Genomic DNA, 24,769 nt, shown 5'->3' on the forward strand with positions numbered 1-24,769 from the left:
GCTTTCTATCTGCTGCATGTGGGAGGGATCATTTATTTAGTCATTTTAGATGCGAGGTCTCTTAGCGCATGCACTCATCATAAACGACAGCAAAAGCAAGTGTTCATAAATTGAAATTCCACTCTCAGCAATTGAACGTGAAACCTTATCTCTGCAAATTGAAAGGAAAAATGTTCTTTTTGGTGGCTTGGCTTGTTCATTTATCGTCTTCTTTTTGACTCTGGACAATTAATATGGAATGTTTTATTTCTAATAGTTTCAAAAAAATCAATTGAAACATTAATCTGATGTAAATAGCACACAATGCAGCTATTGCTTAAATTAGACCTTGATACTAAGTTTTAAAAGCACAGGTTAATGAACCCAAATGGACCTTAAGTATGGATGATGTCCGCAAGAAATTAGTCATTGCCCATAAAAAAGTGGACATTTTGAGTAACAGGAAACAAAGTGAACAGGCAGCGTTTGTGGAAACTTAACACATGGAAGCCCATTCGGTCCCAGTGCGAGCATATGGGCTGCCTGTGTTTGGAGAAGACTCATGTTGAGGAAAAAACGTCTTTTGAGGCATCCTGAGCTCCCCCCCGCCCCCAATTCCCCATCCTAACCCTCCAGCCCTCAAATGCCAACTGGCCAGCGTGTGCTGCAGCTGCTGTTTCTTTCCACTGAGATAAAGTGACATGTTGCTGTATCTGTGCCTCGTTTAAATAAACACTAACCTGTTGCTTTACACATCCCCTCCACTCCCAAATGCCCCCATTCCATTGCAGAGGTTTACCAGTAAGCAGGATGTGATCAGGCACTACAACATGCACAAGAAGAGGGACAACTCCCTGCAGCACGGTTTCATGCGCTTCAGCCCTCTGGATGACTGCAGCGTCTACTACCACGGCTGCCACCTCAATGGCAAAAGTACTCATTACCACTGCATGCAGGTACATCTCAACAACAAGAACACAGTTTGCAGTTTGCACATACTTAGAAATTCTTGTTTGGCCATCTGCAGTTGAACCAATATTATCCAAACCTATTTCAATAGTCAACTTGTATTTGTTGACAGGGTATATTTGAATCGGAATTGACATGAGGAAAAACACGAAGATATTGTTTTGTCATTGTTTTTTTTTGTTTTTTTTTCTTACAGTTTAAAATTCATTCATATGCTTGGCAAACTTCCACAGCATTATAAAGGATCATATTAGCTTTGCATGAGCATTTGAATAAACTGTACATTTAAAACATGTAATCTGACATAGCCGGAATAATTTAAAACGTGGAGCTGAAATGATGGGGAAAAAAAAACTTTTTACAACTGATATCAATTTCATACAATCAAATACAAGCTCAGCATTTCAAAATTTCAGTCAATTGCTTTAGAGCTTGACTAGTGGATATTTCAAAATGTACAGTATGTATGAGTCAGTTGTCCTGATTTGCTGTCACCCTCCTAACACATGAGGCGCTCATTGACATTCAGAAGCATTTTGCTGAAAGGACTTTATTCGGGGTCTTTTTTGTTTAAAATAGCATTGATGAAAATGAGCGATTGAACATGTACTCTACAGCTAAATATAGAAGCTCCACGGCAAAAAGTGTTTTTCTTAGTGCAGCATATAGATGCTGTGACGTTCCCGTTTAAACATCAGTCATGTAGTTATGTCACTTTTATGTTTTCTCCTATTGAGTTGTTGAGAGCACATGCTGCAGTAGAGGCTTTAAGACACCAACCACATCGAGTCAAACATCAAAGGCCATTAAAATAGGCTAGCAAAGGTAAAAGGTGTCATCTCGATTTAGGGAGATAAGTCACTCACAACAAAAAAAGCACCCCCACACTCTTTTCCATCCACACTGAAGCGTCTGAAAGAATGTGTATTCAGATTGAAGATTAAAATTGATGTACTTCTATCTACACACTCAAGGCAGCTGCTCCCACCTCTTTGTTCCCTCGCTCCTTAATTGGCGTGGATGAAATTCAGTTAGGTGTTTATGGAAATGTACACATTCTTCATGTTTTAGTACCAGGCAGACGGTTGAAGAAAATTCCCCCGTCTGGATTTGTTTAATTTTTTTAGCACATCTGCTTAATTTCAATGTGTCATTTTGCTTTTAAGCATTCCTTGCTAGTGGAGGATATGCTTGAGAACGATTTGTATTTTTTTACTATGTTATTGTTATTAGAACATTTCAGCTCTTGTTTTAGCTCTGCTGTCAAGCTGCAGATGTTGGCATAGGGATCCATCCATTATCTGAGGAAACTACAGTGACATTTTTTTTTTTGATTGTTTGACTTGATATGGAGAGGTTTGCCGTTTTGTGTGGGCAACAAACACCATGGATGATATGCTGTATGTTTGATTCTTTGAATTTAAACATTGCCACTGTCCAGCCAGCACCTTCCGTATTAGGTTTGAGGGTTCAACTTGAGACCATCATGCTCCACTTTCTTCCCCTGTTAGAGTAAATTTGTGGTGACCTCTGCCTCTAAATGTGAGAGGAAAATACTGTAGTTTCAGGTACCTCTTGCTTCTTGAAAGCAGCATTGCTTTCAATAGCAAACCACAAATTAAATGTTGAACATGAGAACCATTTCTCGGACGTTTTCTTAACCACAGAAAGAGCTTCCTTGTTTGCCTCCTCTACCAAACGGAAATCCTGCGGGCCAACCCTTGTTTCTACTTGGCAGGTTGGCTGTAGCAAGGTGTACACCAGCACCTCGGATGTCATGACGCATGAAAATTTCCACAAAAAGAATGCTCAGCTGATCAATGATGGCTTCCAGAGGTTCCGTGCGACTGAGGACTGCGGCACAGTCGGGTGCCAGTTTTACGGCCAGAAGACCACGCACTTCCATTGCAGGTGACGTTTGACAAATCAAATCCACTTTTTTTTTTTTATTATTATATTTCTTTACACTAACTTACATAACCTCACAGAAAGTTTGTCCTAACTTGTGTTTTTTATACCATACCAATATTGACAAAACATTGCAAAGCTGTGTGGCATGGATTGAGGAAGAAACGTTTTGGGTGCCATTTGAAAAGATACAAAATTCATCTTCTTCTGATTTATTTCTTTGTCTCTGTAATGTACATTGTCTCCCCCTAGTGGACTGGAGTCGAACATTATTGCCGGCAAATTACCGCAACTCTTGACTTTGATAGCTGATATCAATGATTAAAAAATAACCAAGTGTGTAAAATGAAACTTCAAAAATCAGAAAAGATCAAACCGTTGTCTCCACTCTCGAATACTGAAGGCTTGTCTGAACCTGTGCCTTCCATTGGTTGGTATATATCCCACCAGATTGTTGCGGGGTTTATCCACGCTTCTACCACATGACGCAGCCATGCCTGAAGCCCTGATCCACATGCTGGCTGTCAGTTTGGACTATCCATCCATCCATTATCTGAGCCGCTTTTCCTCACAAGAGTCGCGGACCCGTTTGGACAAACAAAAGCAAAACCAAGAAAAAAAAGTAAAAAAAAATCTATGCATTCACAGCCAACTCATCCTGGGATCCAAGTACATCAGTTGGCCTCTTTTTAGTCAAGCCCCCAAAAAATCAGGAATCAGGAAAACTGAAATGCTTTAATATACTGTAACACCATATCTCCACAACAGAGTACTACATGCAAAGTAGTTGTCAGTCTTACCATTTTTTGCAGAAATAATCTTCGAACATGTCCAATATTAGCAGTCTTCCAGACACTCTTTTCTGAAATGTTTTTCTTGCAATCTGTGTCACACAAGCTGCAAGGAGAGCCACTACTTGGCAAATGACAAACAAACACACCTACTGAGGCCCACTTTGCAGTTTGCCCACAGCAAACTATGACGGAACGTCTCCCACTGCCAACCGGTGAATACGTGTCAGACAGCGGTCACTGAATTGCCTCTTTAAACAGCCCTCCATAATGGTTTGAATTATACGGAACCCTAAGTGGACATGGCCCAGGCGTCGACTGTATGTAACAGCTCACCTAACGCTCTTTATCCTCCTTATTTTCTCAGGCGCCCCGGCTGCACATTCACCTTCAAGAATAAGTGTGATATCGAGAAGCACAAGAGCTACCACATTAAGGACGACGCCTATGCCAAAGATGGCTTCAAGAAGTTCTACAAGTACGAGGAGTGCAAGTACGAGGGTTGCGTGTACAGCAAAGCCACCAACCACTTCCACTGCATCCGCTCGGGCTGCGGATTCACCTTCACCTCCACCAGCCAGATGACCTCCCACAAGCGCAAACACGAGCGCCGGCACATCCGCTCCTCCGGCGTCATGGGCCTCTCTTCCACCTTCCTGGCCCCGAAAGACGAGCCGGAAGAATCGAGCAACGATGACCTGATGGACTTCTCGGCCATCAGCAGCAAGAACTCAAGTCTGAGTGCCTCGCCCACCACCCAGCATTCTACCACTGTATCCCACCTCATGGCCACACCCACTACTGCTGTCTCCTCCTCCTCATCGGTGGGCCTCACCCTCAAGCCTACGTCCTCGCTGCCCAGTGTGGGCCAACGTATGTCCAGCCTGCTGTCCCAGGCCCTGCCCAGCAACATGCCGGTGGCCCTCTCTCTGTCCAATAGCCCCATGGCTGCTTCCAGCCCCTTCTACCCACTCATACCCAGGTTGCCTCTCCAGCCTCCTTCACATGCTGCTGGCCTGTTGTCAGCAGCCTCATCTGGGGCCCATTCCATGCCCACCGACTCGCTGACCCAAGGCTGCTCTACAGCGGGGGCGGACGGAGCCATGGCTTCTACCCCGACCTCCTTTTCCAGCTCCTCCATTATGGAGAAGATTTCGGCCAGCAAAGGTCTGATATCACCCATGATGGCCAGGCTGGCTGCTGCTGCGCTGAAGCCTTCCAACGGACCAGATGCAGGTCAGCCACTCCAACGACAATCACAAATCCAAAGATCATTTACCCTCAAATTGTCTTGAAAGCTCTAATAAGTCCTTTTGTACCCGTCAAGGCACGAATGTATCCCCACTGAATTATTATTGGATTCAAATGACACCATGTCAACAAGAGGACAACACTAGGGTCACTTTTTTTGTCTTAAAGGGCCATACCAGAAGCATGTTCTTCTGCTCTGGGCTTGTTGTTGTGTTGATGATGGTTCGTGCAATACTCATCATGCATTTGGAGAAAAATGCGTTGACAGAGCCGAGTAGACCCTGTAAAAGTCTTTTATGATGCTCAGCGAAAGGGGGGAGGCGAGCTCCCGGGGCCTGTGTGGTGGTTGAGGTGGTTCCTCATCATCAGCCCTCTTATCTGTGTCTGTCTGCGCCTGTTCCAAGCAAATGGAGGTGGAATCAAATTAAGCGTTGAGGGGGAAAAAAAACAAGAACAAAAAATCATGTTTTTTGTTTTTTTTTTGGGAGCTCCAAGCAAACTAAATTCTGAGGAAAAAAAACAACAGAAATCAGCCAAGCAGAAATGACAGCTGAGAGATTTTCCTCCTTCCATTAATACAAGATCAGAGACACACTTGCACGCATCAGCAAAGACACGCTTTTTGAAATTCCCTCAAAAACATGTCAACATCTATTTAGCATAAACAAAATCCACATACACTTTGAGAGGTAATTGCCGTGTTTGTGTTTATCATATTGTGCTCAATCAAGCCCACGAAAATGGAAATAAAAAGAAAGTTAAAGCCTTTAATTGATGAAGAACTGCACAGCGCTGTCTTAAATGTTGTCGCAGTGGGACCTCCTGTGCTGAGCCAGAGCAGGTGGGGTGCATGATAGAGATTGAGGCTGCAAGGGAGAGTGCGTCCGGATGTTGAGACTGGGAAGGTTTACAATTCCTAGTGGTGCTCCCTGGGAGATCTTTGGGACGCCTGCTCCGGGGGGGCTGAGGCGACCGAGCCCAGGCTGTCAGGCAGAGCTCCACCTCTGTGCTTCTAGCAGGTAGTCGCAATTGCTTGAAAGGGGCCCCTGCTGAGGGCGGGACCTCCACAGATGGTGCCAGCACCACCCCTTCTTTATGGCCCAGAGAGAGGCATCAACTCACATTTCGCTGCTGTTTAGCATCTAAAATTTTATAACGTCTATTGTAAGGTTGAGTGGAGACACAGGATGGGGGGTTAGCTGTGGTTTTGCTTCTCGGATTTGTCTCATCAATGTGTGATTTTTTTTTTTTTTGTGGGGGCTAAAATATAGGAAGTGGTTTTACTTCTCTTTCACAAAAATAAGTCCGTGTTCCAGTGGCCATTTCCATTGAGCCTTTTTTCCGTTGCTTTTACAATATGACAGTGAGCCTTTTTTTTTCTTTTACTTCCGCTATTTTTAATTAATGTTCCTCTCTAATTTACCCCTGCGTGTTTTGCCCAGAGATTCGAGCATATGAAAGGTTTACTAATTAGACACACTGTACAAATGATCTTTCGCAAGCTCTGTATCTTATCCAGCGCAATTACATGGCGGTACATTATTCCTGGATAATTTCCAGAAAGAAGCTGCTTTGAGACAAACTCATTTGTACTCCCTCTTTGGGAAAGAAAAAAAAAATCATAATGATTTGAAACAGAACAAGAGATGTTTGCACTTTCATCCGCCCTAAACAGTCAATTTATCCTCTGAGAATTTGAAAGAATTCTTTTATCTGCCTGGTGATCATGTGTTGATCACATAGCGAATGGCTTCTAAAGTCGCCTCTCATTTGGGCTGATTTAATTGTCAGTGACAAGGCTGGCTAGTTAATTTTGTGTGCACTGTGATCAAGTTGGGGGAGGGGGGGGGTGGACTTTGCAACCCTTTATGACCTCAAAGTAGACGGAAAATTATGACTGGATTTTTGTTGAGTGCCGCCCACCCCTCGCCAACAATCCCCTCAAACCACAGCCATTGTCAAGCTGAACTGACATTGACACTTGCCCGTCTCCGAGCTTTTAGCTGACAAGGCCCAAGACTGGCCTTTCTACTTCTATTCTGCCTGATATGTCTCTGGGTCATCTTGTAGCACCGAGTAGAGTGAGGGGGAGGGCGGATCATGGACATGTCCACCCTCCCACCTCTCGTACGTTTGTTCTTGTTTTCTCCCCAGCAGTTAAAAAAAAAAAAAAAAGGGGAAACCAGCCTTACCAGGATGAGTCCAAGGGCACACACTTGGCTGCCCATGACCTTGCCTGTCACAATCCCTCAACACAAGCCTCAATTCCTTACCAGATTCCAAAACCCTGCTGGTGTTCTGATGTTTTGGTGTGTAAGAGGGTACACCAGGGGGGCGGCCCCCATGCCTTCCGCGCTCCCATTTTCGCAGATAAAACACCACTTATTGTCTCCCAAAAGCCTCGGCTTCCCTGCATTGCCTCGGGACAAATTAATATTTCAATCCCTTGGGGCTTGGGGGAGAGGGTTCATCTTCCTGTCAACATTTCAGTCATACATTGTTCCACTGGTCTTTGTTTTTTTACCTCCACCAAGGAGGTTATATTTTCATGACTGTTTTATTTGTTCATGTTCACATTTCCTCATGTAGTGGTTGGAAACCTCTTTTTTTTAGGCCGGCTTTTATTCATACATAAATACACATTTAAAAATAATTAAGCATATGTTAATCTTTTTTTACCCCACAAAAAAAATTAAAATATCCTTGAATCGAGACTGTTTAATGCTTCGCTTTGTGCTACTGTTTTGGTTAGCACAAGAGATGAAATGTGCTAAGCCATTAATTGCAAGTGTGTGAACAAGTGGGTTTCCTGAGAGGGGGGAGGAAGTGGCTATTGAGAGAGAGAGAGACTTACTATAGTGAACAACCGTGGAGGCCACAGTTTGAGGAAATGGTGTTTACTTAACCATTTTCCATGGAAGTTTGAGAAAGAGTAGTCCAAAGAAAAACCGATTACAGCGTAGGTGTGGCGGACCAACAATATGAAGATCCAGATTTTCTTTTTTTTTTTTTAATTTCTGTTCTTAAGATGAATAAATCATGGGTGACATTTACAGTACATAGATGGAAGTGGACAATTTGGTGTTGGTCCTTATGATCATTTCTGCATCCGCATTCAACTGAATGCCATTGAAATTTTCTTCTGCATACTCCTCCCTTGAAGAATCTTCCAAATAACCTCTTTGGATCAGAACGCGAGCAAGAGGTCACGTAGTTTGAACCGATCTGATTGGCTGTCATCTCCAATCTGACCGTCATAACACCCCTGTTCCTCGTGGGTACGCTCGGCGGTATTGGCTGCAGCACGTCGCCAAGCCAACGAGGAGTCGGTAGGGTGGGGGGTGTCCAATCTGAGTCTGCCACTTTCCCTCAGCATTAGCATCTCACTTAATGACCAGTTAAGAGGCAGCCCGGCAAATGAGTTGTGACAAGTGCTGCAGAAAAAGGAGACTTTTTCCCTCATATCGCCCGCCTCTCAATCAACATTTAAAAGGCTTGACGGCCTGACATAATTTCACAATAATTATCACTCCGAGTTCTCTTTTCGAGCCAGGACAGAAGTCAGAATGGATCTCGTCACAGGATAATAGTGCTGACCAACAATAACGTTGTTGTTTCTCCTTGATCATCAGGGTGCGGGCAGCCGGTCTCAGTCAGCCAATTTCATCTGGCTCAAGTGAAGCAGGAACCGGTGGATGCCGCGTCAGGGGCCTCACAGGATTCCACACAGGAACACAGTTTGGACCTGAGCAAGAAAGACAACAGGTAAACTGAGTCTCAAGTCTTTTTGAAAAATGTGGACCATGCAAATTAACAACTCTGATTGATTGAATACGAGCGAGAATTGCCGACGAGATTGTTTATCTGAAACTCACCATTTATTCAAATCCGCTCGCGTCTCAATTTTTGTCGGAGAAGAATGTTTGCGTAAACCTTCAAGTTCAACTCACAGTCTATCTTTTTTTTTTTTAACAAGACAGTGTTTTCATCTTCATTACACTGACACACCTTGTGTGATAAATAGTAATATTTACTGTTCTCATGCAAATCTTTACTAAACATTGTTCATTTTCCTTGTTCCAGTAATGAATCAAATGGACATGCTGTACCAGGGAATGCATCTCTTTTATCCTCGCTTATGAATAAGGTAAGATCCATCCATCAAAGCCCTTTCATCCCAAGACAAATTAGCGGCACACGGCGGGGCCTGTTTGTTTTTTAATGTTTCACCGCTAATAAGATGAGTTTGTATCATTTAAATTTTCCAGCCATTTTTCACACAGTGTAATTTCCATCGCACCTCACACAAATTAATATAATGAAGTAGTAGCTGGCTGCTACACCAGATATATAGTGATGTTTGTTTTCTGATGAGCTGTTTTGAACTCGGGGCTCCAATTTTTTCTTCCCCTTTATGTTTCTTCTCCTGCCCTGTCTGGCACTGCATTTATCCACATTTCTAAATGATATGATTAAAACGCCTCCGTAGAAAAGAAGAGGGAGGTGTACTCTCATTTTTTAGCAAGTCCAAATGTAAGGCTATGGAAATTTGAATGTGTGTGCGTGTGTCCGTGTGTGTTGTGAAGATTAAAATGGACAATGTCTTCCATCACATTAATGACAGGTCAGCCCCCCGTTTCTTTTAACACATGGGCAACTGTTCAAGATCTCCTTTCCAATAAAATGTTCCCAATGTCATCATTATTAGTATTGAGATGGACTTGTCCTCACTTTCAGTTGAAGTCAGAGCGATTAAAAAGCTTGTCAGGTTGGCTTTTGGGAGGTTTATTCAAGCCTCCACATCACATTAAAGGGTTAACCGACAGTCCCAGAGGATGCTTGGCAGACATTCCTGGCTTGCACTCAAGCAAAATGCTGAATGTTTGTCAACCCGTTTGCGTTTTTCTCCCCTCGCCAAATCATTTGCACGCGTGCGAGTGTGTAAACTCTCCCACCACAGTGAATATTTTTGAAGAGCCCAGCACATGCTTGTTAGTTTTACACTGCACGTCTTATTGTAGATGTCACAGGTGAACCCTGCACTCTTCAACGCCATGCATCTGAAGACAGAGCTGGAGAGCGGCCAGGGCGGTGATAACCCGGAGGCGGCCCAGTACCTGAGCCAAGTTCTGAAGAGGCCCCAGCTAGACAAACCCAGTGAAATCTGGAGGACATACCTCCGTAGGTAAGAAAACAAACATCAAACTCATGGTCAGATTGTAGAAACATTAACAGACTTGTTGTTGGTCTTCTCATGGATCTAAAAGTCAGCCATTATCAAGGCACTACTATTTTTAAAAAAAATATATATTTAAATTTCGCTATGAATTGAATTGTTTTATTTTGTGAAAAGGTAAAAGAAAAAAACAAAATGTAAAAATGGTGAGTGGAACGCCATATTTGGTCCGAGTAAAATAGACAACAGAGTACAGTCTTTTGATAAGTTTTCAGTCTGAATGTGCTGCTGATAGTCAGTGTACAAGAAACACAGTTCTGCTCATGTGTTTCACAGGAAACCCCCTAAAAAAAATCTTATGCTTGAACCTAGTCTGACGGGAATCTAAATTGATTTGACATTTGTAATACAGTTAGAGAGATGACGTCAGATGTGTCATTTGTTGTAACTGGTTTCCTTTCTGTCTACGTAAAGGTTTGACACAGATGACTTCTGTGAGGCTCAGTGTGACTTCCTCCAGAAAGTGCACTTTCACTGTCTGGTAGAGGACTGTGGTGCTCTCTTCAGTACTGTGGATGGAGCCATAAAACATGCAAAGTATGTGCTGCATCATTTAAGGCTCAGAAAATATATCATATTGATCTGCATAAAAAAATTAAAAAAAAAACAACCTCCTGTGATTTTAGTTTCCACCTCCGAGCCACTCTGAAAGTGAAGTCAGAGCCTCCGTTCAGCGAGGGCAAAGTGTCCGGCGAGGGCGGTCCTCTGCGGCCCGCTGCCCCCGTCTCCATGGCTAACAACCCCTCAATGGATGTGGCGCATCTCCCCTCCTCTGGTGGCTACAGCTCGCCACCTCCCTCCCTGCTGGCCTGGAAGCAGCTGACCGGCAGCATCCCTCAGATGCCGGCCTCCATGCCCAACTTGCCAGCCAACTCCCCTTTGGCCACCACCTCGCTGGAGAATGCAAAGCCGCAAGTCAAACCTGGTTTTCTGCAGTTCCAGGAAAAGTATGACAAACATTTATTGACATGTTAGTCGTTACGTGGAAAGCTAAAACGCAGAACTTTGTTGCATAGCTTGACTATTTTCCAGAGGCTAAGAATGCATTCCTTGCATGAGCTTCAATTTGCATGCTCACACACAAACACACACGCGCACTACTGTAGTGGTGCACTCGAAAAATACCATGGCCTGCAGCAACACATTCGACAAACATGGCTGATATGCTGTGCTGAAAATGCTGCTTTGCTTTGAAAATTGCATAAAAGTGGTTAGGCAGTGTGTGTTAAGACATGCCACGTTGTCTGCCATGGATTAGAGTTTACACAGTGACGAATAGTGGTGTCTTCCTCATTGCACTTAGCAAAGTAAAACCTCCTCTGCCCTAATTTGCTCAATTTCATATATTTTCACACTTCAGTGCTTCTGGTCAGTCCCCACGTTGATTATTTTTGCAAATTATTGATCAATATGAGTGTTGAAAATCTGCCCATTTCAACATTTTAAAACTTGTTCACAACCACTGACAAGTATACTATTGCATTTTTTTTCAACAAGGGCGCGTGGGAGTGCATGAGTATGAAGCTACTCCACGGTAAATTTCACATTTTTAAAAAATGTTACTGATGCACAACCACCAGTAGATGATATTGATACCCTGCTTTAGATATAAGAGCAGCAGTAAACAAATTAATTTTGTGCAACCGACCTACTTATGATTCTAAAAGAAAGAAAAATAGCTGAATTTTTTTTTTTTTCGTGGTAATAGAAGAGTTTATTATTTCATTTGGCAGTTTGGTGTTTATATAATAATTGACCACAATATCCAGTGGGTCTTAAAATGTCAAAATGCTTTTAAATGTCTGTCAATCGATGAGTTTTTACTCATTCTTTTTCATTGTTTTTTCATCCAGTGATCCCTGTTTGGCAACGGACTGCAAGTACTCCAACAAGTTCCACTTCCACTGCTTGTTCGGCAATTGCAAGTATGTGTGCAAGACATCGGGCAAGGCCGAGTCCCACTGTTTGGACCACATCAACCCCAACAACAACCTGGTCAACGTCCGCGACCAGTTTTCCTACTACTCCCTTCAGTGTCTGTGTCCCAACCAGGTGAGTGCGCAGTGATGATACCTGCTGTCAGCCCGTCTGCCAGTGTTTTCAAAGCATGAAGTATGCTGCCCATTAGAGCACTATTTGAGGTGATTGGGCTCAAGGCTTTCACAAGCGCAGCTCACCGTCTTCCATCTCAGCTGAAAAAGACAGTCAAGTCAGCCCAGTAATGCCTGTTTATATGTCAATAATGTCATTTTGACTGGCGCATTCTCCTCTCAGAAAAGGCCAATTTAGCTGATATTACCCAATAAATCATTGTCACTGGCACAGTAAACAAGGCTGTCTGGAATAGGGCAAAAATCAGCCGAATGCTTTGCAAATGAAACCTAAATGGCAGCCCCTGCCTGCTCTCATGAGCCCATATTTGGAAAACCGTTTAAATGAATTCATTAATGTGTCGAAAATCACCCCTTTCACAAATACACCGCCCCCCACCCCAGCCCAGCCCACCCTTGCCTTCACCCTGTCCTCCCTCCCTCCTCCCACAGCTTCCATCTCTTGAACAGAGCAGATCTTATTTGGCTCGGTCCTTTGGGATGTGGGCCTCACCAACAGATGGTGGTGTACAGACACGATAGAGAGGAGGGGTGGCACCTTCTTCTTCTTAGATAGTGGCCCTGTTCCAGCAGGGAACAATTCGTCGAGAAATTGAAATCAGAAACGTTGTTGTTGTGCTGGGGCCAAGCTGAAATGACAATCAAGAAAGTCAAGACGCTGAAGACTATCAGAGGCGTTAATACATCACAGGATATCATAGCACTCACCAGATATGCAAATATGCCAGAGCAGGTATGAATTAAGGACTGTGGTGGGTAGTGTTCGTCCATAGAAGGCTCTATGGACAGGGTCATTATGTCAGTGTCATCGTATGTATGTATGGCATCAATGCAATCAAATGAGCAAAACAGATAAATTCTGCCATTTGATATGATCTTGCAATGCTGTGACATCATGAGCTCCCTTTGAAGTGTTTAGACTGAGCAAAGTAATACGCCCAAGGAATTAGTCACAGATTTTATCCTTATATGGAGTTTAACCAGCACGATGAAATTGACTTTATTCAAGTATTCCGGCGCCTTTTACTCAGCGTTCACACGCAACCATCAACAACTGTAAATTATATAATTACTATCAATTTATTTTTTTCCTTATCCACATCCGACGTTAGCTCACGAAATTCTATGCGCGTCCTGTCTGCACAGCACTGTGAGTTCCGAATGCGCGGCCACTACCACTGTCTGCGGCCCGGATGCTACTTTGTCACCAACATCACCACCAAACTGCCGTGGCACGTCAAGAAGCACGAGAAGGCCGAGCGCCGCGCCGCCAATGGCTTCAAGTATTTCACCAAGAGGGAGGAGTGCGGGCGATTGGGTAAGAAACATTTTCATCCTTGAGTGAAGTGATTCCCAACCATTGTGCTGCAGCGCAGTATTGTGTCGTAAGAGATAATCAGGTATGCCACGGGTAATTAGCCAGTTTTACTTAATAGGTCGGAAATGTATTATTTCTTTCCAGCGAGGTACAATCTGTGTCTTTGTTCATCTATCTATATCCATCATCATTTAAGCATAGAGAATATACTTTTTGTGACATTAATGTTTGGTTGTCTTTTGATTTTCATGTCAAATTTTTGCCCCGGCTCAAAAAATGTTGAGAAAGTGAATGAGACCCAATTGGCTTCGCACAAATCCTCCATGTTGTGAACTCTTTTCCAAATGTAAGAGTTATACACTATTGATATTTTCTAGTATCATAAGCCACTGGTGGTCATTCGATGCTGGAGCGGATTCTTGTTGAGGAATTTGAGGAATCACAGCTGGCCATGACTAAAATAAACCACATGCTAAAGTCAGAAAGTCAGATCTCATGTTAAATGTACTTAAGTTTTGAAAGTTAAATTATTAAAAAAAAAAGAAAAAAAGTTTGATTATGCTTTTATTCTATTTCTATTCATTTGTTTTTCTTCAATAATGTCGTCAAAGATGTACATGTCAGGTAATGAGCGGAATTACCCAGGTCCATTGTGATGCTGGCCTCTGCTGGCCTCGGGTCCAAGGGAGCGACACATGCACACACACACACGTAAAGACTTCCTTGTTACCTGCGTGTTGGTTTCATTACCTCCCTCAAATGCTATTTCCACCACATCAGCACAGACAGGTAGTTTCCGCTTTGTGCTCCGCAGTTGGCATTACAACAATTATGAAATTCTTCAGGTGAAACAATTGAGCAACAATTTTGTAGTAATGAGTAACAAGGAGCTTTAGGGGGGGTTTATGTAACACACTCAAGTACGGATACATGAGAATTTTACTTAAATACAACAACAAAATATGTGAACAATTTTGGTCTTCGGTCTGTTTTCTTGCTTTCCTCAGTCTCCTTTCAAATAGAAACGTCCTTACTTTGAACAAAAGCCTCAGGAGTAAAATACTGGAGCTCCTGATTTTCCTCCATTGTTATTGTTTGTTAGTTCTGACTTGTGCGTTTTATGCGCTGTTAGTTTTCTCAGTTTCCCTCGGTACTAATTTGAAGTGGAAAAACGACAACCTCTTTTTTTCTGACTTTGACCATCAAGCTTTCGTTCCCATGCCTTGAGATGTACATTAATTTTCGGTCAACTCTCAAAAGCCAAAGTGCAGTGTTGCAATGAAAGAGGGGAGGAGATGTTTGTTTCTTATTTTTTTTATCACTCGCAATGACACTTCAGGTCCCCAAGGTAGTCGTACTGTAGCAGCAATAACATCAGTGGGTATCCGGCTTTGTTTTCCTTTTCCTTTTTGCCCCTGTCAGAAATGAGCAATTAGGTTTGTGTTAGTTAATTAACCGGCTTGTCTGGTTTAGCCTGTTTGCGCTGGGAAGCTGCGCCTCACAGCCGCCATTGCCACGGCGCACAAATGAATTAAAAGTGATCTGGGTTTTTTTGTTGTTGTTGTTTTTTCAGACGGTTACACAAGCTTTTCATAACGCTTAGACAAAGCAAACAAAAACTAGCCCGAAACAGCTGTTTTTTGTCCCCAGCCGGATCTGCCAAGTGTATTGTTTGAGCGGGGGCGTGGGGTGGTGGTGCTGGTGGGGGGGGGACAGAAAGGATTAACATGGATAACACTCCAGTCATAAAGAATTGATGGCTTGCCAGTATCCATGGCAGCGACATTAAACTAAACACCACAGATGATGTTACCTGGTTTGTGTGTGACAAAAGGCACGCCATGTCACAGTGGTTACTGTTATTTGCTCAACTTGGCCTGGTTTAAAACGTGACCCGTGTGTGTGTGTGTGTGAGCTATTTGATGACACACACGTATGGCGCTCTTAAACCCGGGTGCCATGGTTACTGACACGCTAGCACCTGCCCAGCATGTTACTCAATTATTTCAGCCTGCCTTTATATGAGAGTATTTGATTAAGTGGCGCAAAATGGAACATTCATTTAATTCAAAATCATAAAGCAATTAGGGATTAAAAACAGGAGGAAAGAGCAGAAGATGTTTCAAAAGAAGGGAACAAAAGAGCAAATGACAACAGAGACACTTGGAAAAATGAATTTAATACGTCAATGATTGTGTATTTACTTTGGCTCGCAGGGGTGCGTGTGCATTATTGGCCCACAGAAAATGAGAATTTATTTATGTAAATTCCTAATTGAATAAAACATGTCAGTGTAATAAAAGAGCTCCACAGGTTTAGTGCACAAAAGTCCTGACTTGCTCAGTGTGACACGCCAATGATCTAATATTCCTCCTACGTGCACTTTCTCTTTTACCATACCTGCTGCATATCATGAAATTAAAAAAACTAAAAATATTGCACTTTGTGTGATCTAATCATTATAACCCCTATCGCACCAACAATATTCAGGAAAGCAGCTTCTCGCTTAAACGGCAAACCCAGTTTACAAGAATTGTTGTTTCTGTATGTTTTGCCAGGTTGCAAATATAACCAAGTCAACAGCCATTTTCACTGCATCCGCGAAGGCTGCCAGTTCTCCTTCCTGCTCAAGCACCAGATGACTTCGCACGCACGCAAACACATGAGACGGATGCTGGGGAAGAACTTTGACCGCGTCCCATCCCAGGTACTGACTCAGCATGTGACACAAAATGCATGCCATTCTTAAAAGGGTAATTACACAATTACACGAAAGTCTGTCAAGGACACGTAGGTGCCCAGGTGTCTTCCACAACTTTTCAAAACAATTGACAACATTTCCTTTTTTTTCTGTGCAGAATTCACTTCAATTTATAAACACATTTCTAATCCAAACTATGGTTACAGAGAACTAATATAATATTCTCGTGTGTTATCAAATTTGACATTATGCACTCACAAGTCCCATTTCGAGAAATGCAATTACTGTATTTTGTGGTAAGCATGAAACAGGAACATCAACAGTACATGTACAAATAAAAACGTAAAAATACATTCAAATAAACACATAATAATAAATACAAAATGATACAACTTGATTTGTATAGCACATTTCCTAAATAAAATAAAATAAAATAAAACTTAGAGTAAGGGTCACCACCATGTTGCCTGAGGGCCCCATGTGGCCCCCAAGGACTACATGAGTTCTCCGCTGGACTGTTATCTAAATAGCTCACCAGAGATGGGACATTGTGATTGACGTGAACATTTGAAAATGTGACCACTGTCTTAGTTTTATAAAAATAAAGTGTTGTCTATTGATGTGTATCTCTTTCCTATTTTTAGGTAAACAACATTAGCATTAGTGGTCCCCAACCACCAATAGATAATTAAAAAAATATATTTATCAATTTTTTTTGTAACATGTTCTTCCTTGACTAATAATACAACTTGCAATTCTTCTCATGCCATATCAATCTGTGACATTCAAGACTTTGAAGGAAAATTTTCTCATTGTGTCGCATTCTCAGTCTCTGTGGCAAGTATAGTACTGCAAAGGGACTCCCATGTGGATTTTCTGGTTCTGTTTGTCCTTTTTTCCCGCATGTAAAAACAAGTATGCGGTTCCAAAAGGCAACCCCTGCATGAATTAAATGTGTTTTTGCATTGTTACAGGTCATGCCACTGAGCCAGAGAACTGATGACCTGCATCGTGGCTCTGGCATGATGTCGGGGGCCATGGCGGCCCACTCTGATATCACTTCCAGTTACTCCTCCGCCACCGTTGAGGAGGCTGACGATTACGTCGACTACATGGGAGGCGGGGGCAGCCCCTTGGGTATCTCCTCCGAGTCGTCCAATCAAGACCGCAGCTGCACCAGCACCCCAGTGGGCAATGATGGCTCCCCAGCAGGTAGGTTCTTCACACAAGTACACACGGGAGGAGTGTGACAGGTGGAGACACGCAATGTCATGCATCACTCATCATCATGAAATCACACACTGTATGTCCTCATTTAGGAGTTCAGACCTAATTTAGGTAATCAGAGCTGTATGCTGCTGTTTCTTTCAGTTACAGCTATGGATAAAATCTGCTTGGGTGTTCTTATATCTGTGTATTTTTTTATTTATGTGTTTAATTAATATGGACATCACGAAAATAATGGACAAACCAGATGCTTTATTTGAAGGGTAATTAATCTTCAACACTTCTTAAAAGGTACTGTTGATGAAATATTAATAATTTTCCCTCTAAATGTGTGTGAGCATTCAACACGGACCACGATAGCAACATCAGACACGCACACGGCGACCAAACTAGTATCGCACGTGTCCAAAACCCGAGATCATAACAAGTTATATGATGCAGATATGTTACTAAAACAATTCATATTTCAAATCTCTTTCAGAGGTAGTAGTTTCAATATGAAACATCTAAAGCGTCATGTAAGCAACCCTGTCCAGACTTGAGCCAAGTTGTGAGGTGCCTGTTAGGCTCAGTCTCCAGCCTCAACCAACTTTGAAAGTAAATTTCAGAGTCTGGAGGCTCCTTTAGTGGACAAATTCCACCATTCAAAAGAGGTCTTAAACATACAGTACATCTTCTCCATTTGTTCCAAATGTTTTGTACATATAATGTGGCTTCATGTGAACTTTATCACTCTTTTAGTCTGGTGAATCATGCTTATTTAAAAAAAACTGTATACCTGCTTTCTCCATGTGGTGCCTCCTCTGTCATCATTGAAGTTCTAGCTGGTGCTTACTTGTCTTGAATGGCCCTCATTTTGTATCATTCTCTTATCTTTATCTTCCCTTTTTACCTCCCGTCCTTGTGCGTGTGTGTGCGTGTGTGTGTGTGTGTGTGGTGTGTGCGTCCCAAACCTCTTCCCTCCTGCCCGCCCTTCACCCTCTTTGGTCAACCTGTCTCTCCAGGACAAGGCTGCCTCACCACCACCACCACCTCTGCTCCCACCACCCCTGCTGACACTAGCCAAAACGCTCCTCCTTCCTCACCTCCTCCTGCTCCTCTTCCACCACCGCCACTTCCACCTCCTCCTTCCGTTCCTCAAGCTGGCCTGCTGGCCCAGGCTACATCACTGTCTCCCGCTCTCCTCCGACCACCCCTGCCCTCGCTCCCATACCTCCTCTCTCCATCCTGTCTGTCATACTCTCTGCTCAGCGCCTCTCTGGGAGCCACTCTGAGTGTTGTCATGCCAACCAACACACCAGCTTACAGCCCCATCATTGCCACTCCGTCGCCGGTTAAAAATGACGTCCCTATAGTGCAGGACGCTGCAGGTACTTATCCCCGAAGCAAAACAACACTGGAGCTGTCACTCACTGTTGAGTTCTGTGCAACATGTTCATTGTGTCAGTTAAACTTGCTGAGTGGGTTTGTGGGGAGAAAATAGTAAAGTGGGTTTCCCAGCATGCATTTACAGTCGTGATAAAAACACTGGCTTTACATTACACCAGGGAACTATTTTTTTTGTTGAATTAGGTCTGATCTGCTTTTCTCTGACACATAGTTTATGAGCTACAGGAACACGATTTCTTAAAAAGAATACATTATTGTGTATGCATGTAAACAAAACACTAAGCTGGGATAGTTGTAGCCTTTGAAAACAAAAAATGCATAAAACATAGAACTTGTGCCCATTGTTGCAAGGTTAAGTTTGCAAATATTGATAGTACTGACCTATTGGGAGCCGTACACACCTCTCACCTCACTTTCTCAATGGTGACAGCGCCAACAAGTTGCCACATAGCTGTAGACTGGTCTAATCATAATAACATAAGAGGTTTTACCACAGCTCATCAGTTGAATTTTGGTTGTCTGGTAACCTGTGGAGAAAAAAATCTGCATGCCAATTTTCATTTTAATCAATATAAACATCTAACTCAAAAGATTTTTTTTTTCTGTGAAGTCTTTCTAAAAAATGTTGGATCGTGTCCAACTACGGTGCATGAAGAATTGTGATTCTTTGTGCAGCGGAGCTCACCTCCTGATTGCCATGACGAATGACGATTCACTGTCTCAATACTTTTGTCCCAATAGTGCACATTGAGAGCGTGAAATATTATCTCAAGGAGATAATATTTCAGCAATAGTGCTCTAAACTTGGTACTGTCTTAAAAAAAAAAAAGAAAACCTTAGTCCTCATCTCATCTTCCATTAACAAGGCAGTTATTTTAATCACGCCTCAAGTTTTATCGAGGCCCAATGTTTCCCATCTTGCCGAACGGGGATCACATCATTAGCGGTGACCGCAGGGTGTTGCAGAAGGTGGGCGCCCCCCCCATAAAATAACACGCAGATGAGAGGGCCGGTTAAGACCCACAGCTCTGTCTCTGTTTGGAGGCAGGAGACACCCTGTAAAAGTGTCATGTTCCAAAGTCACTCTATCACTTTCCTCCCTCTTTGAATCATTATGGGAATAATAGGAGTAAGAATTTGTGGCTCTCCGTGCTTACTCAGCTGTGAACCACTTCTGGCTGAGTAAGGTCGGACATTAGCGTTGCAACCAGGAAGATCCCACAATGTGATTACGAAGTTTGTGGCTTTCACTTGGAGAAGCAACTGATTATTCTTTAATGTGCATCCTCTCTTTATTTTCCAACAGGAAACACCATCTCCATCCCCACTGCCGCCGGGGCCAAGAAGCGCTTCTGGATAATCGAGGACATGTCCCCGTTCGGCAAGCGCCGCAAAACCGCGTCCTCACGCAAGATGCTGGATGAGGGAATGATGCTGGATGGTTTCCGGCGCTACGACCTGTACGAGAACTGCAAGGACTCGGGCTGCCAATTCTCCCTGAAGGTGACCCACTACCACTGCACCCGCGAGAACTGTGGCTACAAATTCTGCGGCCGCACCCACATGTACAAGCACGCCCAGCACCACGACCGCGTGGACAACCTGGTCCTGGATGACTTCAAGCGCTTCAAGTCCACGCTGAGCTGCAACTTTCTGGATTGCCAGTTTTCGGGCAACAGCACACACTTCCACTGCCTGCGCTGCGGCTTCCGCTGCACCGACAGCACCAAGGTGACGGCCCACCGCAAGCACCACGGCAAGCAGGACGTGATCAGCGCCGCCGGCTTCTGCCAGTTCAGCTCCAGCGTCGACTGCGAGGTTCCCGACTGCAAGTACAAGCTCAAGTGCTCCCACTTCCACTGCACCTTCCCTGAATGTAAGCACACAGTGGTGGGGATGTCCCAGATGGACTCCCACAAGCGCAAGCACGAGAAGCAGGAGCGGGGCGAGCTGCCGTCCGTGTCGCCCAAGCCAGAAGCCATGCACCACCTGGCCTCCTCGGCCGGCCCTCAAGCCTCCATGGCTCTCAATGCATCCCGTGGGCTGAGCCACTCCGTCAACAACAGTAGCGCCCACTGCATGCTCTACTCAAGCGGCTGCGTTGGGTCAGAGTACAACCACCCGTACCCGCCGTCCTCCATCAGCCTGGACGGCTCCCTCAACCTGGGCACCGACACCAGCAGCTCCCTGTTCTTCCTCAAGAACGCAACCGGTTTGGGTCTCAACGACTCTCTGGACCTGAGCAAGAAGATCCACCAGGAGGTGGCGCGACGCACACCGGGCCACAACGCGCCACTGCGCATGCTGGCGGCACAGGACGACACCACCGGAACGTCCGGGGAGGCCGAGGACGATCTGTCACCCGAGGAGGAGGCGCGAGCTGAAGATGAAGAGGACGAAGAAGAGGAGGAGGATGACGACGATGCGGAGGAAGAGCTCAACACTGACTCAAATGATGATTCGACGGCAGAGCCCGAAGAGGAGAAGGACGCCGGGGAGAGTTTTGATGCTTCCGTCAGCCACGCTGACGCTTCCCGACTGGAAAAACAAGATGGCGACCCCTGAAGACAAAACGTCGGCTAAAGCGACCCGATGTACGATGAACAAAGAAGAATGAAAGAGGCCTCATTCATCATGTTTGGAGACAACTAGAAACAACGGCAGCCAGGACAATAGAAGGAAAAAGAAGATGACAGCCCAAATATGATTTATGATGATGTTTACAAGATGACCAACATTATTCATTCAATAATGCATTAACAATTATGAACGGAGACACGTGGAATTGAGCCCCGGTTTACACATCGGAGCGGCAATGTAAAACATTTTACTACACATCAGTCTTTGTGTGTGCGTGCATGTTTGACTTTAATTTATTTCTATTTTTATTTTTCACGTTTTTGTGTGGAAAAAAAAAAAACAACAACAAATCTCTCTCTATAACGATCTATGTAAGTGTGCGACGACAGAGAAGGAACTTTGCCCTCTTGCTCCACTCCACATGACCTGCGAGGAAGCACACGTTTTGAAAAAAAAAAAAAAAAAAAAGGGAAGTGAATCACTAAGGAAGAACAGGATACGTTCAAACGTTAGATTTTTTTTTTCTTGTTGTATTATGTGTAATTATTATTATTATGACACACCAAGAGAGTGCGGGAGTCTCGCCTCTTTAACTCTCTCTAAGACGTTGGACTTGTTCGGGGGAGGCGTGTAAGCGAGCCGCGCGGTTGGTCCGGGAGGCCGCTGAGCTCAGCCTCACTCCGGCTGACATTCTGCAAGAAAAGGCACCAAATAAGCAGCCTGTGTAATTTAAATCCCCCATCCGATGATAACCACCATCTTTGGTGGAAAAAATCAACTCTGTGTGTGGTTAGTGCACTTTTCTACTAGCTGACCATGACGCAAATACCGTGGCGGTGGATGACTCGTGTTTATTTTTGTTACCATTTGCATTACGATGTTGTTTTGTTGCTGTCAGTGAGAAGCATATCAATCTGTAAGCTGAATTCATGAAAGTGTGTGTTATGGGGGGGGGGGGGGGGTTGTCCAAGAGTTGATTAGATGTAGCGTGGGAAGGAGGGAGGAGCATCAGGTAGTGTATTTAATGTTGGAAAAATGTACAGACCGAAACTGCCTCAAACGGCGTTACGTTTCCTTTTTCTTTTCTGTTTTTTTTTTTTCTCCCGCTGTTCTCTGTCTTGGCCTTAACGGTCATGCTCCGGCTGTAACGGTTTTTATTTAATATTTATGTGAACTTCCAAAAATGAGAATTTTTAGGGTGTTATTGCACTTTTTAGTTTCATTTTACCATCTGGGGATTAAAAAAAAATATTATATATATATGATATATATCTTTTTACAGGGAATTTGCTTTAAATGATGTTGTTTTAGTTCATTTTGCTTTAATGCACAAATAGATGTTAGTGTGACAAAAATGTTTTGTGGTTTTATTTAAAAAAAAAAAAAAACGTTTTTTTTTTCTTTTTTTTTCTTTTGATGGGAAACTTTGGTAACAAGAAAATGTGTGTGCCAGATAAAAATGGCATGCTTGCAAGAAACACTAAAATGGACTGTGATTTTAAGTTTTAAACTTCATGGCGATGCTCTTATTGTAGTGCTAAATTATGAATCTGTCACTCTGGTTTATATTGAGCAAATATGTATGACTGAGGAGTGGACACACTGGTTATGAATGATCTCCTGAGCTTGGCAGTGGAAATAAATATCCATCATATAGGGAATAATGACGTGTGTAGATGATTTTCCTCCAGCTATTGTTTTAAGAAGAAAAAAAAGAGGCTGTACAGTATTTTCCTCTGTAAAAAAAAATGGAAAAAAAGCTCCTTGAGGAAATTTTAAAAACAAACCCATAAGAAGGAAAAAAGTGAATAATAAAAAGAAGAATACAAATAACGTCATAGTTTGCTTGTGTGTGTGAGACATTTCTCCAATATGACTGTTTCCGATTTTTTTCCAAACAGTTATACTGATCATTGGCTTCCGTTATTCAGCATTTTCACAACAATGTCAATGCTCAAACTCACTGATTAGAATGTGTCTGGTTTATTTAAAAATGTGTTTTATTCTTTTGTCATTTCTGTGTGTGCTTTATGATTTTCTTCCTCATTAAGTGAACTTTTTTTTTTTTTTGGTTTTTATTTGTAGTTTGCTGTGGGCATGCCTCGTTCACAGACTGTCTCCCGGGATTCTCTCGCAAAGCAAGAGATCCTCCTAGATTGGTTTTTGCATCTTTTTTCTTGCTTGTTTGTTTTTTTTCTTTTTCTGACAACTGTAGGAGCTGGGAGACAATAATCACTTGAATTTAGTTTCTACGTTTGTATGTGTGTGGCTGTAAAATTGCAGGATTTGTAAAAAGTTGGAAATAAAGAAAATATATAATGACGACATACAGTACATGTTGTGCTTGAGCTTGTCAGAGGGGCTCCGGGGGGGCTTGATGAAAGCAGGGCCAAAGGTTAAAGCCGTCCATTTGCTGCCTTTTTTGTAATGTCACCGACACTACTGAAGTGTGTGTGCATGTGTCTCACTGTTAGAACACACTAAGTTCCCCAGCTGCTCAAAGCTTCGATTCATATTTCATGACCTTGTGCCCTGCTTTGTTCTACTGTAAATCCGACTGGGACATTTTTGTCTGTCTCACATGATCCATAAAAAAAACGAAGAGGCGATAGGGAAGCAAAAAGTCCAAATTCTCCTCATTCACTCAGGTGGAAGAAGCTGCAATATTAGTTGTCGGCCACAGTTGATAGCTAAGAGTAAAGTGAACCTAACAAAATTTGTATTGTATTGTAAATTTGGAATGTAAATTGTTGTTTCTTCACACCGCCGCACGTATCGCTTCTGTGTTTTTACCCACTTAGAGTCTCTCTCTCTCTCTCTCTCTCATCCTTCTCGAAGTTGAACTCTCAGTCAAAGGGTCAGTGTACACGCAACAGAATTACAAAATTTCATTCTGCTTCGAATGCAGATATTTGAATTCTATACACGCGGTATTTACCCGGTTAAGGACAAAAGATGGCTATTTTTTTTAAAGAGTAAGGCGATGCAGGGGTTAGAGTATGGGGCACCGTAATTTCATTATTTGCTTTGAGGGACATGGTGGGCTCCACTCCCACTCCCATGTGTCACTGCGCTGTAGCCTGTGTGCCAAGCCTGTCCGTCTGTCTGTCCACTCGTCTACAGCTGTTGCCGTTCTACCTCCTTCACTTCCTTGTGATGTTTTTCCCCCAATAAAAAAAAAAAAAAACGCTGAGGAAAAGGAGGTAAAGACATCACCATCTGCCCACCAGCTGGCATCCTGTATATAATCATCAGATTATAAAAAATGCTAAACATGAAAATTATATTACACCAAAACCAGACGGAAAC

General features: G+C 43.2%; 1 protein-coding gene across 7 annotated transcripts in view; it reads left to right on the plus strand.

Moving 5' to 3' along the window:
* Positions 1 to 23,787, plus strand: part of casz1 (castor zinc finger 1) — a 173,853-nt gene extending 150,066 nt beyond the window's left edge. For 5 of the 7 annotated variants that reach the window (XM_088290474.1, XM_088290475.1, XM_088290473.1 and 2 more), the window contains 14 exons: positions 771 to 935; positions 2,687 to 2,859; positions 4,015 to 4,883; positions 8,531 to 8,663; positions 8,982 to 9,045; positions 9,920 to 10,083; positions 10,549 to 10,671; positions 10,761 to 11,081; positions 11,988 to 12,186; positions 13,392 to 13,563; positions 16,122 to 16,270; positions 17,239 to 17,476; positions 18,496 to 18,861; positions 20,187 to 23,787. In XM_088290474.1, the coding sequence (XP_088146600.1) occupies positions 771 to 935; positions 2,687 to 2,859; positions 4,015 to 4,883; positions 8,531 to 8,663; positions 8,982 to 9,045; positions 9,920 to 10,083; positions 10,549 to 10,671; positions 10,761 to 11,081; positions 11,988 to 12,186; positions 13,392 to 13,563; positions 16,122 to 16,270; positions 17,239 to 17,476; positions 18,496 to 18,861; positions 20,187 to 21,445 (4,395 nt within the window). In that variant the 3' untranslated portion in view covers positions 21,446 to 23,787. The remainder of the gene's footprint in view (positions 1 to 770; positions 936 to 2,686; positions 2,860 to 4,014; positions 4,884 to 8,530; positions 8,664 to 8,981; positions 9,046 to 9,919; positions 10,084 to 10,548; positions 10,672 to 10,760; positions 11,082 to 11,987; positions 12,187 to 13,391; positions 13,564 to 16,121; positions 16,271 to 17,238; positions 17,477 to 18,495; positions 18,862 to 20,186) is intronic. The other 2 variants (XM_088290476.1, XM_088290477.1) reach the window with 1 other exon arrangement.
* Positions 23,788 to 24,769: the final 982 nt, after the last annotated feature.

This window comes from Idiotropiscis lumnitzeri, chromosome 3 (genome assembly GCF_059441095.1).
Source record: "Idiotropiscis lumnitzeri isolate Australia: NSW breed Sydney's pygmy pipehorse chromosome 3, RoL_Ilum_1.0, whole genome shotgun sequence".
Classification (NCBI taxonomy): Eukaryota; Metazoa; Chordata; class Actinopteri; order Syngnathiformes; family Syngnathidae; genus Idiotropiscis; species Idiotropiscis lumnitzeri.